The sequence below is a fragment of the Tamandua tetradactyla genome, chromosome 20 (genome assembly GCF_023851605.1).
Source record: "Tamandua tetradactyla isolate mTamTet1 chromosome 20, mTamTet1.pri, whole genome shotgun sequence".
NCBI lineage: Eukaryota > Metazoa > Chordata > Mammalia > Pilosa > Myrmecophagidae > Tamandua > Tamandua tetradactyla.
The window spans coordinates 28,501,025-28,521,424 of NC_135346.1; the positions used below are offsets into that span (position 1 = coordinate 28,501,025).

General features: G+C 37.8%; 1 protein-coding gene across 1 annotated transcript; it reads right to left on the reverse strand.

Annotated features, from left to right (window-relative positions):
* Window positions 1–5,869: 5,869 nt before the first annotated feature.
* C20H5orf46 (chromosome 20 C5orf46 homolog) lies at window positions 5,870–18,070 on the reverse strand. The gene is made up of 4 exons (XM_077137351.1): window positions 17,943–18,070; window positions 13,496–13,631; window positions 10,051–10,108; window positions 5,870–7,012 (listed from the first exon to the last, which is right to left on the reverse strand). The coding sequence occupies exons 1-3, from the start codon at window positions 18,049–18,051 to the stop codon at window positions 10,060–10,062; spliced, it is 294 nt and encodes a 97-aa protein (XP_076993466.1). The 5' UTR covers window positions 18,052–18,070; the 3' UTR covers window positions 5,870–7,012; window positions 10,051–10,059.
* Between the last annotated feature and the right edge of the window lie 2,330 nt (window positions 18,071–20,400).

A 20,400-nucleotide genomic window follows, 5' to 3' on the forward strand; every position in this document is an offset into this window, starting at 1 on the left:
CCTGCCTTCATATCTGCTATTGGGCCAGTCTTGGGACTGTTTGTTCCCAGATCTATTCCTCACCCTCTGTATTGAGGGTAGAAGGAGACATGATGCAGAGCATTTCAGGTTGTGTTTCTCAAGTCCTTTTGTCAGCTGTCTTTAGGGCTGATTTCCACGTTTTGGTGGTTTGTCCTTTTGTGTCTGGTTTATTTCACTCAACTTGATGTCTTCATCGTTGGTCTATGTTGTCACATGTATCTGGACTGCATTCTTTTTTATAGCTGAATAATATTCCATTTATATATAAATACCACATTTTATTTATCTTTCATCCATTGATGGACACTTGGATTGCTTCCATCTTCTGGCAATTGTGAGTAATGCCACTGTGAATATAGATGTGCAAATATCAATTTGAGTCCCTGCTTTCAGTTCTTTTGGGAATATACTTAATAATAGTATTGCCTGGTCATATGGTAGTTCTGTACCTAACTTTTTGAGGAACTGTTAAATTGTCTTCAACAGTTATTGCACCATTTTATATTGCCATGAGCAATGAATGAATGTTCTTATTTCTCCACATCTTCTCCAACACTTATGTTTCTTTCTTTTTTTTTAATAGCAGCCATTCTAGTGAATGTAAAATGGCATCTCATTGTGGTTTTGGTTTGCATTTCTCTGATGGTTAATGATGTTGAGCATCTTTTCATGTGCTTTCTGGCCATCTATATATCTTCTTTGGAGAGATGTCTGTTCAAGCATTTTTAAATTGGGTTGTTTGTTTGTTTGCTTTTAAGTGGAATGATTTTTTAATATATTCTGGATATTAAACCTTTATTGATTATATGGGATCTAGATATTCTCTCCCATATCCTCTCTATCTTTTGAGGAGTCTCTAGAAGTGACTACACCATCTCTGAGTTTCCATGTCCCAATGGACAGGCTTGTATTGGTTCCAGCTTCTACCAAGTTACTCTGGTACCTGGGCTCTGATTACACCACCTCTTTTCTTTGCCTGTATACTCAAGGTTAGTAAGGGTTCCTGCTGTTGGCAAGTTTCTAGGTTATCTTCCTATCACCCATTTGTCTTTTTAGCTCTTCTATCATCCATTTAATCTGTTCTTTGCATTATATTCTCTGTGTTGTAAATACTTAGAGTAATTTCTATTCCCTGGTGCATCAGTCAGGATTGTCCAGAGAAACAGAACCAACAGGATGGACATATATGTAAATACCAAGAGATTTATTATAAGAACTGGCTCATGTGACTTTGAGGATTGGCAAATCCTAACCCCAAAAAACAGACAGCAAATTAAGAACTTTGGTGAAGGTTTTAATGAATTCTCCAGGAGAAGTTGGCTGGCTAAAATAAAGATAGAAATTATTTCTGATTGCTGAAATTATCATTCTCTCTTTAAGGACATCAACTTGTTGGATGAGGAGTCTTCTCTTGTTAAAGTCAATCTCCTTAGTTGATTATAGATGCAATCAGTGATAGAGGCATTCAACTGACTCATGATTTAAATCTATGAAATACCTTCACAGTAACAATCAGGCCAGTGATTGCTTGGCCAAACAACTGGATGTCATAACCTAGCCAAGTTGACATATGAACTTAACCATCATACGTACAGATACAATGTTAAATGTTATCTCCTCTATGAAGGTTATCTTGATTTCACAATTTGCTATTTCTTGGTTATCATATTTCATTTCATGAAACTTCCTGTCTTCATTCTTCTCCTTACCTGTGTCTGTGAGACTAGGTTAGATTATACCTCTGTAGTAAGAAACAACCCCAAATCTCTAGGGCCTTACTTCCACAACATTTTAATTGTTCCCCACACTATGTGGTTTTCTTGGGTTACCTATAGTTCCTCCCCATGTTGTGTGAATTCTGTGATCCAGAAATGGTGGCACAGTCTTTGTTTGGAACACTGCTAATCATCATGATGTAGGGGTCATGGGCCAACTTTTACAGCTTCTGTTTGGATATGATATACTTCACTTCCAGACATGTTTCATTGGCCAAAGCAAATCACACAACCATGCCTGACTTATTTGGAAGGCGCTGTATGATGCTTCTGCAGTGAGGGCACCAAATATGGGTTAATATAATTTAATTTACCCTATTGTTTGACCTCTTCAAAGGAACTTCCACTTGAGATGTCTTAATTCTACCTGAAATTTTCTTCTCTTTTGAATCATTTGCTGTCTTTTCCCCATTCCTGCTTTCCTCTCTACTACTTGACCATATTTCTCAGTTTCTTTAAACCGACCTTCTTTTTATGATATTCCCTGAATGTTGGTGCCTTCCAAAGTTTCTAAATTTGATTTCTTTTCTTTTTTCACTTATATATAACCTCTATTATGGGCGTTCATATATAGCTGCCAATATCTCTTCCATGATGCAAACTCCAAAATCTATAGCTACAGTTTACATCTCTATACATTCGGTTACCAACAAGATACTTCCACCAGATGTCCCCCCCCCCCACATCTTTTTTTTGCATGGGCAGGCACTGGGAATGCAGCCCGGGTCTCCAGCATGGCAGGAAAAAATTCTGCCTGCTGAGCCACCGTGGCCTGCCCCAGATGCCCCTTTTAATGTTCAACTCAACAGAGTGCCACCTGAACTCTTTATCTTCCCTTAAAACAAGCATCTATGCCCCTATTTCTTAGCTCAAATTATAGCACAAATTATAATCTGGTTGCCTGGGTCAGAAACATGGAAATAATCCTAAGTGCTCTCTTTCCTCAGCTTTACCTTCTAATGAATGAGCAACCCCTTTTCATTATAAATATTTTCTTATCTATTGCATATATTTTTTATTATCTCTCCTGCTACTGCTCTTCTCAAAACCTTGTCATCAGTCACTGCAATAGTGTGTCAATCTCGCAGATGACCTCTGTAACTCCAAACCTGATCCCCTCCAATCCATCAGGCACATGGCACAAAAAGTGGTTTCCTAAAATACAAAAATCATACCCCAGTGCCAAAATCTTTGATAGTTTCCCAGTGCCAATTTTTAACAAAGACACTATTTAAAAGCAACATACATATTCATAACATAGCTCTAGACATACTTATTTTCATTCTTCTTACTAGACTGTTTTACCCAAAAGTATAGGGCCCTATCTTATTTATGTCTGTATCTCCAGTGTATAGCATAGAGCCTGACGGTAGTCAGTGCTGGTTCAATTTATTAAATAAATAGATTTGTCCCCATTAAGTTTTATCTTATTAGGTTGATCCCTTTGTTTTCTGCCATCAGTTGCACTATTAAGCTATTCATCTCTCTCAGATTGGTATATTTTGCATATTGAGAAAGCTGATTCTATGCTTTCATTCATAGTGCTAACTGGAAAAGACTGAGGATTGATTTCTGTATCATCAAGCTCTGAGACATGGTAATCAATATATATGGCAATTAATTGGGGCTGGAGGTTTGTTCTAGGGATGTGTTAAGAGTGTTGAATTAAGAGAGAATTTAAGGACAGATAATGTTTGGAAGCTAGGCAGAAATTGATGATAAACATTGATATAAAAGCAAAAACACTAAATATTGAGTAGGATATAGAGAAATTAGACTATTCATACATGGCTGATGAGAATATAAGTGGTATAGTCATTCTGGAAAACAGTTTGACCGTTTCTTTAAAAATGAAACCTTCAAGTATGGTACAACCAAGCACTTGCATTACTGGGCACTTATTCCAGATAAATGAAAACTTGGGTTCACACAAAAACCTGTATACAAATGTTTATAGCAATTTATTTGCCTCAAATTGGAAATAACCTCAATGTCTTTCAATGGGTGAATGGCTAAACACAATGGTTAAACTGCTATATGTCCAGACCATGGAATGCTATATGTAATAAAAAGAAACAAACTGCTGATTCACGCAACAATCTGGATTTATCTTCAGAGAATATGCCGAGTAAAAAAAAAGCCAGTCCCAAAGGTTAACTACTGTGTGCTCTGTAATTATATTTGTATAATATACTTGAAGTATGAAATTATAGAAATGGAGATAGATTTGTGGCTGTCAGGGTTTAAGGAGAGGGTCAGGACTAGAGGGAAGTGATTTGTGATAAACTGAATTAAATGCCAAAATTTAGACCTGTTCTTAATTTCAATCTCCATTCCCATGGGTGTGAACTCATTGTAAATAAATAGGAGCTCTTGAAGATGTTATCTTTAGTTAAAGTGTGGACCAACTGAATGCGTCTTAATCTAAATTACAGGGGAGTCCTTTATAAACTGAAGAAATTCAGACACAGAGAAAGCCACAGGGAGGGGCCACCAGCATGGTGGTGAGCTAGACAGGCAGCCTGAGGTAAGTTCATATGTTGGGTACCATGGAGATGGACACTGTTTTTATTTTAAGAGCCCAGGAAAGGAATTGGGCTGTTTTGTGTCCAGTGTGTTCCATCTCCATGAATGGCACCACCATGCATCCTGCTGCATTAGAACCTCAGAGTCATTCTTGGTACTTTCTTCTCCCTGACACACCAGATCCAACCCATCGCCACGACTGCCAACCTCACCTCCTAAAATTCTCTTAAGTCTTCCCACATCCCTCCAACTGTACTGACACTTCTCTTGTCCATATTGCTTTCATCTCTTACAATAGCATCCTAGCAGGCTTCCTGCTTCTTCTCTGGACTCCTCAGTTTTGTCTGCACAGCAGCCAGGTGAGCATTCCAAACTGAAAAATTGACTGCTCTCATTCTAATGCTTAAAACCCTAGCGTAGCCTTCCATTGATCTTAGAGTTAGGAATAATATTCTGACCATGGCCTTTGACATCCTTCAAGGTGTAGGACTTGCCTTCCTTTCCTGACTCTCATTTGCTTTCCAGCCACTTTGACCTTCTTCATTGCTGCAACAAGGGATGCCTGACACAGGGCTTGTGTAAATGCCGTCACTCAACTTGAAATGCCTCTTCCCCTTCACTTGAAATTTCTCATGTTTAATCACCTCATCATTTTTTTGTTTTCGTTTTTCAGATCTCAGTTTAAGTCTCACTTCCTTAGGAAACCCTTCATGATCATCACTGCATGTGAGAGATATTTGTTATAAGATCTAAGGGAACCATGTTGTTTCCTGACCTTGTCTCTGGAAACATGATTATATACCTAGGTATGACTATTTAATTACTATCTCTCTCTTCCATTTGTTTCCACACTCAAAGAATACAGAGTCCAACACCCAGCTTAGTACATGGGGCATATTAATATTCAATAAGTGTTTAATGAGTAAATGAATTTATAACATGATCCAATTTATAATTTTTATATGATCCATCCTTCTACATATTTTTACCATGTGCTTTATTTAGGAGAGCCAGATCTCTAGTAGATATTAATTGTAACACTGCACCCCCCAACCACATTGCTAAGAAGATTAGGTTAACATTATGAAAAGTCAGATGTCTTTCTGATTTCCCTTCAATGTTAGTTGGAGCTGTAGGTAACCGATAATGCATTTTTTGCTCTCCTAACATAGCTCAGGACACACATAAGCCAAGGAGACATGCAGTGTTGCCAAGTTCTACTCCAAGACAATCTGGCCTGTCACAGAATAAATAGCAATTGCCTCACTCTGTACACACCTGCTGTGACCAACTTCTCCCTCTCCCTCCCACACCACATTCTCACAAAACCTCAGTGTGTCCTCAGTTTTACAACCTGCAGGTAGCTGGGTACTCAGAGTCTCTCCAGTTCCCAGGCCCGCCTGTAAATAAATCTGCAACATCAGAAGAAGGCAGACATTATACTAGAATACAGTGCAAAAACTGCTCTAGTTAAAGTTCTAGAGCCCTGGCTGGGGCTGGAACTCAGCAGCGTCCATTAAAAAAAGACATGGTACAGGACAAACAAGTACTTTAAAACCAATTTTATAGTTCCAGAAGATGCAAGCTAATTTATAGTGTCAGAAGATGACAGAGAGGGTGGTAGAAGGGAAGGATGGCTAACCAATGGACACAAGGAAATTTGGGGGATGACGTAATGGTTTTAGATTGTAATAGATTGTGGTGATGGTTTTGTGGGCATACCCTTAGGTCAAAACTCTTTAAATTGTATACTTTAAATGTAAGCATTTAATTGTATACTTTAAATATTTGCCATTTATTGTATATTGATTATGCCTTAGCAGTTGTGAAAATTGCTTTATGCTATAAGAGATAGATCTAAGCTATTGTTTTCAATAATGTGTCAATTTGGATAAATGAGAGAATTGCTACAACATTTTGAAAGTTTTTAGATGATATCTATTAAAAATTTAAAAAGTGCTCCCTGATCTAGCAATTTCCTTTTTGGAAATTTTAGTAAATAAAAAAAAAAATCAGCGTATGAGTTCATATACATATATGGAAGTTTATTGCAGCATCATTTGGAAAGCTAAAAAAATTAGAAACAATATAAATGTCCATCTATAGGGAAATTATGATATTTAAGTTATGAGCTATTGGGTAGCTTTTTACCAGTACAGTAAAGTAATCTGAGATATTTTTTGAAAGACTTTCCAAAAAGGATATGTGAAACTCTTAACTCTGAAACTGCATACAAGATTAGGGTTTAAGAGCTTGTTTTTTGAAGTCACATTCAAATCCTCTTTAATTTACGAGCTTTGTGATTTTGGACTTGTTAATTTACCTGGGCTTCGGTTTTCTTATTTTAAGTCATTCTTTGTTTATCTTAGCTAATAATAATTTAATATATTTGGTATTTTGGGCACATTAGCAACTTTAAACGTGCTCAGGAAAATTTACTACCACCAACAAAAAACTTTTCAAGAAACTAAACTAAACTATGTGGCACTAAAGGTAGTCTGACTTTCTCGAAGCAAGAGGACAGAGTCAGTGTGTTCAAAGTTAGTTGTCTAGTTGAAGTGAGGGTCCGAATCCTAGGAACTTTCTGGGAGCTGCTTTGAGGCCTGGTCCTGGAAGACTCCTGAAGCAGAAGAACTGGAAAAGCAGGATTTGACTGGCCTTGGATTTTTCAGGAGTCAGGTAGGTGTGTCCTTGGAAATATAAGTCAGAGAGAGGGATACATTATCAGCTAGAGTGCACTTCAGATATAAGAAAAATACAAAAGTTGATTTTTTTTCTTTATTGATAATTTTATGTCTGCATTTTAAAATGTGAGATCATTTTTAGTGAAAAGGAAATGTAATAAAACAAGTATAGAGAAAATGATGAGCAGCAAAGAAATTGCAAGTTGTACAAAGGAAAAATCAATAGAGATGAAGGGAGAATACTAAAAGATTGAACAAAAGGATAAATTGAGCTAAAAACTTCACTCTGAGTTTCTGGGTAGACACAGGAGGATAAAAGAAGCAGAACAAGTCACCTCAATCTTATAAGCAGAAAAGAGAAAACTGACCTTAGGGAAAGCAAATATTTTCTTGCCCTAAATTTTAAGAGAAACTTTTCCTACAAGACTTCATAGAAGGAATACTGAGTGATGTGTTCAACTGCAGTTTTGATTACCAGCTGTATGAGAATTTCTTGTTAAACTTACTCATTTCTAAAATCCTTCCCAGGAGGTTCTGACTAGCAAGTCAGAATTGAGATTAACCAGATTGAGACCTGGTATATCCATATTATATTTTTAAATCAATAAATATGTAGAGAAATTAAGAATTCATAAAGGGTTTTCTCATCCATTACTTCTTTTGGGAAGGTCTCAGATAAATCAGGTGTCCACTTATTGGAGAACTATATATATAAATATATATATTTTCTGGTGATTATGCCCCTCTCTGTTCATCAAATGATCCTAAATGCACATCTCCTTCTCTGTAAAGCCCTCTGATTTCCACCCCTCCTTCTAGGTGTTTCATTTCTACAAGACATTCCCAAGGGCCTTGTACATATAATTTTTTTTATCATTTTCCTACATTTTGTGGGGCTCACTGCGCTAAATAATAGAACAGACTAAACTGCTCAGCGGCTGGACAATGTTACTCATCTTGGTAGCATTGGCCGTATCTGATACATCATAGGTGTGGGTACAAAGGTGGTAAATGTTAGGAGAAAAATGGGAGTGATCAATCTATATTCTATTTACCTAAATTTAGGAAATACTTAGCATTTTGACCAAAATTTCCAGACTAAAGAAATAAGCATTGATGTAAATCACATAATTCTCAATTGGTGCTGTGCCTTCGATTTGATGAAGCAATTATCATACAAATATGATTTTTAAAACTACTTATTAAATACACAGTCACCACTGGGCTTAAAGAGCTGAAGCCACCAAAAATGTAATCTCTGCCCAGAGGCTTTCTTCTCTCTAACCCAATTTTTTTAAGTGTCTAGTCAGAGTAATTCTCTGCCCATTAGGGCATCTACAGTTGGCCTAGGGATCAGCTCAAATTTTGTTATGAGATGTTCAAAAAAATGCTGGCATTAAGATTTCCAACAATTAATTTCTCCTCATTTTTAACATTAAGATCATCTCCAGTTTATATCATTATGTTCCTATTGAGGAAATCAGGGGTTAGAGATGTGAAGGGACCTATGGTCACACAACCAGTAAGTGGTTAGTTTAGAAATTGAACCTATGTCTAGTCTGTATTTTTAGCCTTGACTATTGAGCTGTCTCATGTGCTGAACCTCTAGGGTAGTCCTCCAAGGAATTTGGGTGTGGTTATCCGTAGGTAAAGCATATACCAGCAGCTTGAATGAAAGCAAAGTTTTAGGATGTCTGCAACAATAGGTAGGCTATTCCCTGAGAAGATGGGAAGGGAAAAGTGTAAACATGAGTGAGTTTTTACAAACTGAGCTGGTTTTGGGGTAAGAGTCAGGAGTACCTGGGATGAACATATTTGATTTTATCACCCAAACCTGATTTCCATCTCTAGAAGTTTATGGGGAAGGCTGGATTAAGTTCTGGGGTAATATCATAGTGGTTTCCTGAGCTTATACTAATCACACCCAAGTTATGAAACAGAGCCAGTATGGAAAAGGAGGTTTCCCAGACCAGATACCAAACAAAAGTTTGGCCATCATGCTTCTTGGAGATGCACATAAGGTAATACAACTGTATAAAAGGGTAGAGTTTATTTCTATGGGAACCTTGAGACCTGGCAAAGATCCCATAGCTTAGTCACTATGCTCTGTTGCCTCTTCCTATACTGTTCTACCCTGCCCTCCAATCCCTCCAATAGCACTGTGGTTTAGTGATAGAGCACAAACTCTGGAATCAGGTAGCTTGAGTTCAAATCCTGTCCTCCTTCTTATTAACTGGGGCCAAGTTAATTACTCTCCTTATACTTTGGTTTCTTTATTTACAACATTTAATAATAACACCTCCCATTTTTCATAGGGATGTTAGATTTAAATAAAGTACTGCATCTGTAAGTTTATATATGAAGCACTTAGCCTCAAATGAAGTAAGTACTCAGTTTATACCAGCTACTGATATTATTTTTCTAGCTTTAATATTTATTTGAGAAAATAGATATCTGTTTTTATCTTTCAATATCCATTCTCAGGAGAGAATTGAATAAGCAAAAAGCAGGTCTTTCTGAGCACTCAATCCTTATTGTTTGCACATAAACCAGATTGTATGGAATAGAGAGAGTGCTAGTCCTTTCTCCTAGAATTTGATTCAGCAAATTTTACTTTTTTCATGAGTAAATAATCACGTTTGCATGGGCCCTTAGGTTTTAGTGAATGCAAGTCCCTTGTTTCACAGCCAGAACTTGTATGGAGCAATTTCCTAGCGAAGGTGCAACAGGAACCGGGTCTCCTGACTCCCAGTTTTTACTTGTTTTACCCACTATTGTACTTCTTTCCTTAAGAAATTCATTTTAAGATTAAAAAAACATCTAATGTTGGAGACCCGGGTCTGATTCCTGGTGCCTGCCCATGCCAAAAAAAAAAAAAAAAAAAAGATCTATTTAAAATAAATAAATTATTAAAACAAGGGGAAAAGTATAATTTTTAGCTTGCAGATAGGCATGGATTCCCAAATTCATTAAATAGAATCTGATAGACTCTTATTTTGTCTAATATACTATTATTTTAGTTGTAAGTTAGAAGTTAGAATTACCTGGGAAGATCATTTTGATGACTGTTCTCCTGATTTTTCACCAAAATCATTAAATCCTCTTGAAAAGAAAAAAAATAAAGAGAAAATGAATTATGGTTTAGAATAAACAGGAGTGTCAGAATCACTACAAAGTTGTCTTGTAACATTTGAGTCATACTTTTCTTCTCCAGATTTTTCTATGTCAGAAGGAAATAAGACCTAAGCTTTGCCTAATAATCTGTAGTTGACAAACCATAATTATCCCTTTGAATCTGCCAACGAATCTATTAGGTATCCAGTTGCATATAAGCTCTATGAGGGCAGGTATCTTGGTGCATTTATTCAGTAATGCATCTCCAGTGTTTAAAATAGTGCCAGGCACCTATTATGAATTAATAAATATTTGTGGAATGAAAGAGTGAATTTTTATCATCTCGTTTTTATATGAAAAAAATCCAAAGCTCAGAGATTGAACAAACTATCCAAGTCACATGACTGATTATTGCAAAGGACATTTTAATGCCAGGGCCACTGTACTCTACTTTTCACAGACTAGACACAAGACTGGTTGCCAAGAAGGCAAAAAAACCCTAAAATATGGTCTGTGAGGAGCTTATCATCTAATGAAGAAAACAGATACAATCAGATCCAAGTAATTTAAAGCAGTGTGGTAAAAAAGCTGTTATGAAGGTTCCCACAAAGCATTATGAAATCCCCAAATATTAATAACTACTATTTGTAGTAGGGGTATGTGAAATCTTCACGGAACTAGTCTTTTCAACTAGACCTTAAAAATTATTTGATTGTTGCAGGTAAATAGGCTGGATTTGGAACTGGGGCACCAGGCATTGCTAGGAGAGAGAAAAGCATGTGCAATGACACTAGGGATTTAGAGAAACGTGACCTGTTCTGACACAGAAATCATTTGTCATTGGACCATCAGTTATTTGGCTGGAGATGTGAGGGATGTGACTGAAAAATATATTGCAACAGGAAAAGACTAATGCATCTGTTCTTAATTTTGTAGGCAATGGAAATTCATAAAGGGTTCTGAGTAGCAGCAATCTGACCAAATTTGTGTTTTTGATAAATAACTCTGATGGTAGAGTAGGTAGAGGATGAATTGTAGATAAGAGAGCCAGAAAGCAGTGAACCTAATCAGAAACCTATCAAAAGAACTCAGGAAAGAGATGGTGAAGGACTCAACCAGAATGACTAGTCAATGGAGTTAAAGAAAAGGAACGATATAGGATAAAATTTAGGATTAGAATAGTCTGCATCTGGATGGATTCCAATTGGATGATGAGCAGAAAGGACCCAAGAACACCTGAGTTTTTGGATGTTGGGTAAATGGGGATGTGATGTATTAAGATACGGGACATGGGAGAAGGAGGAGACTTATAAATTTATAAATATAAGTTTGGGTTTAGACTAGTTGAGTTTGAAGTATTTGGTGGGAAAACTAGGTGGGATTTCTCTATCAAGCAAGTAATTTTTTTAATCTGAAGCCCAGGGGAAAATGACTGCAATAGAAATATGAATGCGGAAGCCATTAGATAATATGCAATATTCCCAGTGAGAACACTGTGGTCTGAAAAGCTAAGCATGAAGAAAAGTCAAATAAACAAATGAGAAAGACTGGCCAAAGTGAGAGAAAGCACCAGGAGAATGAAGTGTCATGGAAACCTGGGTAGGGAAAAGATTCTGAAATTTTAGGGGCTGTTCAAAGAGTCAGAGGGGCTAAGAATAAGTATATTTTTGAGAAAAGGGGCAAAGAAAATGCAGTTGGTATAGCAGCTTGGTGTTCCAGAAGGCAGGTGGCGGGAGAAACCCAATCTGGACACTGACTTGATAGCATATGTCTAACATTTAATATGTGCTGACACAGTAGTTAGGCATCAGATAATATTGGAATAAATGTAGCAAAATTGTCATTTTATGAAGCTCTACTGATTCTCTCATTCTCTTTTTTTCTAATTAAATTTCATTCAGTTCTTCAAGGTTCAAATTGCATATGATGCAATATGCATCTCTCTAAACACCCTGGCCCCAGTGACAGCTCTTTCCTCTTGAAATGCCTGTGATCTTCAGCTGATGTTTTCTGGCCAAACATTTTAGTTATCATTGCATTTGTTTATGCCATCTTACTGTAGGACTGCAAATTATTTGAGGATAAAGAATTTAGAGTCTAGATTTTCCCTTCACAGTTCTTCTACTTTAAACATATTAAGCACTTAAGAATACTTTGTTTCCTCCCTTTCCTCATCACCACTTATATTTATAATCTCTGCTTAGACAGGGAGTATGGGTGTACCTTAGGTCCTGGCTCCCTACCAGCTGGATTTGTCCCCTTGAGCAATGCTGTGGCCTTGAGCAAAGAATCCCAAGATTCTTCAGTCACATAGGGAGAGGTAGAGGCCTTTAGATCTGAACTCTAACATTCCTTCAGTTAATTAATCTATTAATTCAAACATTTATTGAGTGTATGATATTATGTGCCAGGTAGTACACTATAGTGATGAAATTGACAGACCTGGTTCTTTATTTCATATGACCACATATGACATACAGATGGTGATAAGTGTTATGATGATACTATAACAAGATAAAATAATAGAGAATAAAAGGGTGGGAACAGATGAAGACAGTATCAGTAAGAATGCCCGTACGGTAGTTTTTATTTTATTATTATTTTTTATTTGCATGGGCAGGCATCAGGAATCGAACCCAGGTCTCTAGCATGGCAGGTGAGAACTCTGCCTGCTGAGCCTCCATGGCCCGCCCCTGTAGAGCAGTTTTTTGAGCTTTAGGACAAAGCCCTAGCCATGTGAAATTCAGAGAAAGATAGAGCAAGGTGAAGAGCTTGAGATGGTTGTAATTACCAGGAACAGAAAGACATCTGAAACCAGAAGCTGGGAGAGAAGGACAGCAGACATTACCATGTGCCTTCCCATGTGGCAAAGGAACCCAGATGCCAGCTGCTTTCCTCCAAGAAAGTATCCTCTTCTTGGTGCTTTAATTTGGACATTTTCACAGCCTTAGAATTGTAACTTGTGACTTAATAAACCCCCTTTATAAAAGCCACTCCATTTCTGGCATACTGCATTCTGGCAGCTTTAGCAAACCGAAACAGGTCTTGTCCAAGGTCACCCAGTAAAATAGTGCCTATGTCAAGACCATCTAAGGGATTTTGTCCCTTGGTCGGGTGTTATTCCTCCTCCCTACTGGATCTGAGCAAAAAAAATATATATATATATATGCACCCACTTGATGGAAATGTGCTCACTCTCAAAAGAGTTCAGGGCAATTAATTTAGGTGAAAATACATCTTAAGGCAGGACCATATTTTTCAATTAAAAATGAGTCATTGGTATGTGCCACAAACTTTGTTTCTCATTCATTTTAATGCAGTGCAGTCATTATGGGCATACTCAAGCTTGAGATATAGGCTTATTTCATTGCTTACGTATTTTTGGACATAGAGCGGAGAATGAACTCGACTGCATTCTCAATGATCTCTGTTCCCAGGAGGCTTAGGAATTTTGGGAACTCTGGCTCTGAGTTTTTGCCTGAGTTATCTGGCTTCTCAGCTGGTTCATCATCTGAAAAACAGAACAGAGTTTCAGAGGTGATTATCAGCAATAAGAAAGGACTGTCTCTTTCTTTCTAGGGAACCCCCAGAGCCCTTTGCAACCTATACTCAGTAAGCCTTAAATTGTTATATTTATTGAATATTTAATACTTACCTGGTTAAACTCTTCACATGTGTTATCTTGCTTAGTCTTAAAAATAAACAGACAGGCAGGCTCCTTGATACTTAGGGTAGGCCTAGAGCCCACAGAGGCGAAGTAACTCAGGTAACGATAAGCACCTAGTAAATGCTGTACCAGGATTGAAAATGGGACTGTTTCTCCATATAAACTCCAGCCCAGTGGCAATGACAGCACTGAGGATAGAATAGTATTGAGCAGCATTTATTGAGCATGCACTCTATGACAGCCCTCTACCTGCACACTCATATTCTTACAACAATCCTTCTAGATAGGCAAAATTATCATACCAATGTTGAAGATAAAGAAATGGAATTTGACAGCAAGTTTAGAAGCTAGTTCAAAGTCAGACAGCTAAATAGTGGCAGAAATATAATTCACACCCTTGTCTGTCTGGTATTAAAAGTTGAATTCTTGACTACTTTGTGATTAAATGAAAAGTCCTTGGCAGAAAAGCTATGCTCTTATCACAAGTATGCTATAAGATTGAAACTAGTGTAATAACGATGATACAGAGAAATTCTGCCACTCGTACATCATATAATAATTTTGAAAAGAATGAGTTTACAAGCACTGTGTAATTTTACCCTGAACAATCTTACGGCATATGTGTTTTTTAGCTCACTGGATTGATAAACTGAAGAAATGATTATATGACTTGCATAAGACCTGGCAAATAGCCAGTGAAGGAAATGGGACCATAATTACAGAGCTCTTTAGAATGGGGGCCAAGGAGCCAGAGAATGAGATTGGTTAGCGAGGCCCCTTGGTTGGTTTTTGGCCTTTGCTTAATAGTTTTAATCGTTCAGATGAATGGAATGGAAGAGTGGCAGTTTACAACCAAGGGGCCCACGTGACAGGATGAAGTGGACCTTCATTTAATATTGTGGTAGCCTCAAATGTCGGGTTTCAAGATTTGGTAAATAAAAATACAGGCTTCCCAGTTAAATATGAATTTCAGATAGTTTTTTTTTTTTTTTTTTTTTTTTTTAAGGGTAAGAATGCCCATGCAGTATTTTGGGGACATACAGATACTAAAAGATATTCATTGTTTTTACCTGAAGTTCACCTGGCAACCCTACCACAAGTTTTGATTCAAGAAGTCCTAACTTCTAGACAGCATACCGAGTGATTTTGAATGAGGGAGATATAACTAGCTCTTCGTTTTGAGGCTTATCATTATATTAGATGCCTTACAGTTCTATTATATCTTAAAATAGAAACTATTATGGAAACATGTCCAGCATATTACAAGGCTCCTGGACCTCAGTTTATCACCTTCACCTTGACGGGAAACCTCGCTTGCCACTGGAGAACTCTGAGCATTTTTTTTTGCTGGTCTTTCCTGGGCCTCTCTGGGCTGGGAGCCACATTGAGGCAACAAGAGCCAGCAGGCTCTCCTGTGGGTTCTCAAACAACAGTGGGGCGCTGTGTGAGCTCTGAGAACCCAGTCCTGAAGAGGAGGGCTAGGGAGGGAGGAGAAAATATGTCCCTCTGCATCCTTCTCAAGAATAACTGGAAACTGGATGTAAGCCAGGCTCACAGGCCCAGAACTGCTGGTGGCCTCAAGGCCTTCATCCATTCCCTGCCTCGTCCTCCAAGATGAGGGCCCCCTCCTCCAGGCAGCCTTCCCTGACATAAAAAAATAGAAATTATTAGTAAAATATTAAGTCGTATTTAATATGGCACAACCAAAGATTTCATAGAAGCACCAGTCTGGGAACTATAACTAAAATTAGTATACTAATCACAAAATGTTTGCTCATTCAGTTGTTGATTCTTTAATTCAACAAGTATTTTATGAGCCTAATTATTATGTACATAGAATATGCTGAGCATTAAGATTAAGAAGGACAAACATAGACAAGATCCTCACATAAAGTTCAGGACAATCACAGCGGCCAGAAGAATTAGTTTGTTTTCATCATGGGAAGGGGAAAGAAAGTGAGTCATTTTTGTGGGGTGCCTGTTGTGTAGGTGCTGGGCTGGTGCTTTCATTGCATGCATTCTAATACCATGACTTGACTGGTATTAGAATTTTATAGAAGAGAAAACAGATGCTGAGAGAAATTAAATGACTTACCTAAAATCACACATCTAGCAAGTAGCTGAGCCAAGGTTTGAACCTTAATTTTTTCTGACTCCACAAAAACGTTATTTACACTATGTAATAGCACGTACACAACAGTACTTCCTGGCATGGAAGATGAGTTCTTTTCTGCTGTGTTCCCTTCTGCCTACTTATAAAACAATTGAATTTTAGTGACACTAAATGCCAGTTTATCGATATGCAAGGAGCTTGAACTTGGAGTTGTATGTGAGGTCCAGATCCTTGGCCCCAGCTGTATCAGTAATTTCGGGTGTGACATGAGGCTAGTTGTTTTTCCTCTCTGTTGGACCAAGTATATTTTGAGTGGTAGCAGAGTTTGTTTGGTCACATCTTTTGGAGTCCTACAGATTTGTTTGGTTCTTGTTTTCAACAAAAATTAGCTGTGTGGCCTTGCACAATATACGTAACCACTCTGTACCTTGCTTTCTTCATTGTGTTCTTATCAGGATTTAAATTTATAGCACAACATCAGGGCCAAGTCAAGTGCATAATAAATGTTAGCTCCATTATTATTACTTTTAGTATTTATGATAGCAACTAAATTGTTTACAATTGTCTTCCACCCCTAGTGTTTTAGGAAAAAGAATTGCTGTTAAACATCAAGAAATCTGACATCCTAGTAACAAAATACCAAATTCAATAGTTGAATGTTTTATTTTTTCAATTATAATATGGGATAGCCTTTATTCACAACAACTTTTATATGATTTTCTTAGTCAATATGATTATAAAATTCTAAATTAATAACATACAGCATTGCTAATATTTGTATAGATTTTATAGTTGATAAAGTGATTACAAAAGCATGTTTACTTGACCTGCTAAGTAAATGTTTACTTAACAGATGGAGAAACTGATGTTCATAGCAAAGAGTTGATTTAACCACAGTTTGTAGCTCATGAGAGGCAGATCTGGTACCAGAACCTGGGTCTGTAAAATCCAAATCTCACCTTTTGTTTTACCATGGTGTGAGTATTTTAAGAGTAGAGTAGGTGCCATCTCTACAGTAATTCTGTTGGAGAGCTGTCTCTGTGCTGTGCCAGTGGACAATGAGTGGCTGAGTGTGTGAATTATATTTAGAACAGCTCAAAGGACTTTGTTACTAAAATTTGCACTATCTGTTTGTTGACCCATCATTCTGAGTAGAGACAGGCAAAAAGTAAAAAACGTTTGTTGCATGGTGTTTTGTCTTCTAGGTGCTTGGAACAGGTATGAAAGAAGTGGATGCTTAGTTTTAACAGAAAAAAATTAGGGACTTATGTTTCAGTCTCAGCTCTGCTGCTTCTAACTAGATCTATGCTCAGATAACTTCTCTGCAAGCTCAGTTTTTTGACTTGCAAGTAGGGAAATTATTAAAGCTGTGCATCTTATTATGTTTATTCTTTGATAAAAAGGAATTGATAAAACTGTTGACATTTCTTAATAGGCTTATTATGAGAATCAAATGGAATGATGCATGATAACAATATAAGTTAATATGTTTTGGTTGCTTACTATGGACCAGGTATTGTTCCAATTTTTTTTGTCCCTTTCTTTTAGTTTTCATTAAATCTTTATGAGGAGGTCACTATTAATATTCAATTTTATATTTGAGGCACAGGAAGTTAAAACCTGCCTAAAGTCACATTTTTGGTTAGAGGTAGAGCCAGGACCAGGGAGTCTTATTCCAGAGCAATTTTTCTTAGTCACTGAGTATTATAATTACGAAAAAATAAAACACTCTTAAAGAATGTATAATCTAATATCATTCTATCCTATGCATATATAAGAAACAACAACAAAAAATCATTGCAAACTTAACCTGTTAGCACAAAGGCTATAAATAAAGCAGATTTTAATACCACCCCCCACTCCCCCTAGTTTCTTTGGTTAGAAGAGACCTCAGAGATGAAACACAAGGTATTAAATCCCAGTCCAGAGCTCCTTCCTTGGTGCCCATGGGGCCCCCCTCCTTATGTTCAGAATCAGTGCTGCAAGCTTCCTCCAGATATGGCCAGCTGCACAATGCGTGAACTGCGGGCAGAAGCACTTACCTGCACGGCAGGTCTGGATTAAAAGAAGAAGTCCCAGGACAACTGCCAGCCGAACTCCTGAGACAGCCATTCTTGTAGCACTGGGTATCAGTGCAGATAAATTGCTCATATGCACAAGAAGCTTTGCTCTACTTATAAGGCATGTATAGGTGACATCATCTGCTATGGAATTCAGGTTGTTGCACAAGATAATCTGCATAGCTTGCTCTTGGATCCATACTAATAAGCCTTGCCCTATCTTTCAACTGAATTTTTTTTTCCGTAGAGAAAGAAAACCCCCCTTGGATTCTGTAACGTATACTTGTAAAAGACCTGGAATAGCTCATTGGAGGTAATTCCAATGCTAGGGCTGATGATTAGATCAGTATCAGGTAGAATTACTCTTTCATGCCTAGGAGGAAGAAACAAATCAGATTTTGAGGTGTGCCTACTCCCCTCCCATGCTTTGAGCTAATCCCATCTACACATGGGTATGTCCTTGCTCATCCCCACGCCTTTGCTGTTTTTTCTTCCTGGAATACCCTCTCCACATGCTCCCCTCGGAACACCTGTCATTCCTTAGGTTCAGGTTTGCTTGTCCCCTCCTCGTGATCACTGTTTCATCCTACTCCAGACAGAGCTGACTGCTCTATCATCCGTCATAGAGAATCCTTGACCCATTGTTTGAAAACTAAATATTGTCATAGTTTTCTTCTCCTTCAGCTGTGGATCCCTTAAAGGCAGAATGTTTTCTTTACCACTGAATCCTAAAGGAGCCTAATATGGTGCTTGGCATTAGTCTCAGTTTTAAATTCACTTCCTCTGGAAGACTGATGTGATTCTTCCAGGTTGAGATGGGTGACCCTTTGATGTGCCCCACAGGCTCCTGTTTAAGTGTCTCCACCAACACACTGTGAGCAGCTTGAGGGAAAAACTGTCCTTTTCAGAGTTGAATACATATTACCTGAGGTATGTAGTTAATTTCAAATAAAGAAAAAAGTGAGCAGAACTAAACGCATTTGCACTCAGTGAGAAGGAACGTCGCCCTTGAGGTGATGCTGTGTATCTCAGGTGTCAATAGCCTTCCTCTTGGATATAAACACTCAAAAGTGTTAAAATTTAACTGAAGTCTAAATGATACTGGTTATTCTTAGTAATTGAATAAGTGCAGTTAATTGGGCTGAAAGCTTGGGGGTACCTAAACTTATAGATTGACCACAACTTGTAAATTGTGAGTGTCAGAGGCCCCTTTAAAAAAGGTGAACCCGACTGAGGTCTGAAAAAAAAGGAGGCTTGCCCAGTCTCAGAGCCAAGGCTAGGACATGGTCCCTCCAACCCCCCATTTAGTACTCTTTACAAGCTATCAGCAAACAGGCAGGTCTGCCCAGGTCTCTCTAGTCTGTCTGCTCAAGGGAATATGACCCTGTCCTATACAAAGGGATGTCTCTAGACACAGTGGTATACATGCTTTTAGTGAGTTAGTTAGATTTATGCCACCAGGGTCTCTGCTTATGGTTGAGCTCTATGCTTGGCCAAAGGGCTAGTGGGGGAATGACTAAACCTGCCCTCTGTTAGCCATGCCATGAACCCTGGGGCCAGTGGCTGTGTTTGCCTAGAAAAGGGTAGCAATGCCTTTTACTTTGTACCAGCTTTGAGCTCCGAGGAGCATATTTTTCTAGTTAACCAAAAAAGCACTGTATAGGCAAGCAAAGGCTCTGGATATTGCATCCTAGGACAGAGGCCTACTGGTTTCTCAGGTATACCAGTTGTATGGGTCACACAGGCAATTCTGGATCAGTCTCCTCAGTGGTCTGGGGTCAAGGAAAGGGCAGTGACAGGGTGCCAGGGGAGTTGGCTTCTAATCCTGTCCATACCATTAACTCATTGTGTGATCCTGGTTAAATAGCCTCTAGGCCTGACCCTCAGTTTTCTGTGCTTACTGTGCTCTTATTTCTCCTCATTTCTCTGTATATTCTTCTTAACTTTCAGGTCTCAGATAAAATAGCTCTTTCGTGTATGTGTGAAAACTTCTGTGACCCTCTCATCCAATTCTAGTTCCTCTATTATAATCTTTTATATACTCTGTACTTTTTCTTCCAATCTTTAAGCATTATTTTTGTTTGATTATTTAATAGCTGTCTTCCCAAGAGATATTAAATTCCAGGAGGGAAAGATTCTGATCAATTTTGCTCATTGTGGCAGCTCTGGTTTCTAGAATAGTGCCTTCATATAGAAAATATCCAACATATACATTGAATAAATGAGTAATATTAAGAACTTAAACCTAGATTTTTGCAGTACTTCTGTAAGTGATTACTTGTGGAACTTTGGCAAATGAATGATACTACTCTGATTTTCATCTGTAAAAATGGGATGTAATATAATTTCCTGCCTACTTATCTGCAGTATTCTAAGGATATACTAGATAAAGATAAGATGCCTAACAAACTATAAAGAAGCTTTATGTCACAGTAATCAG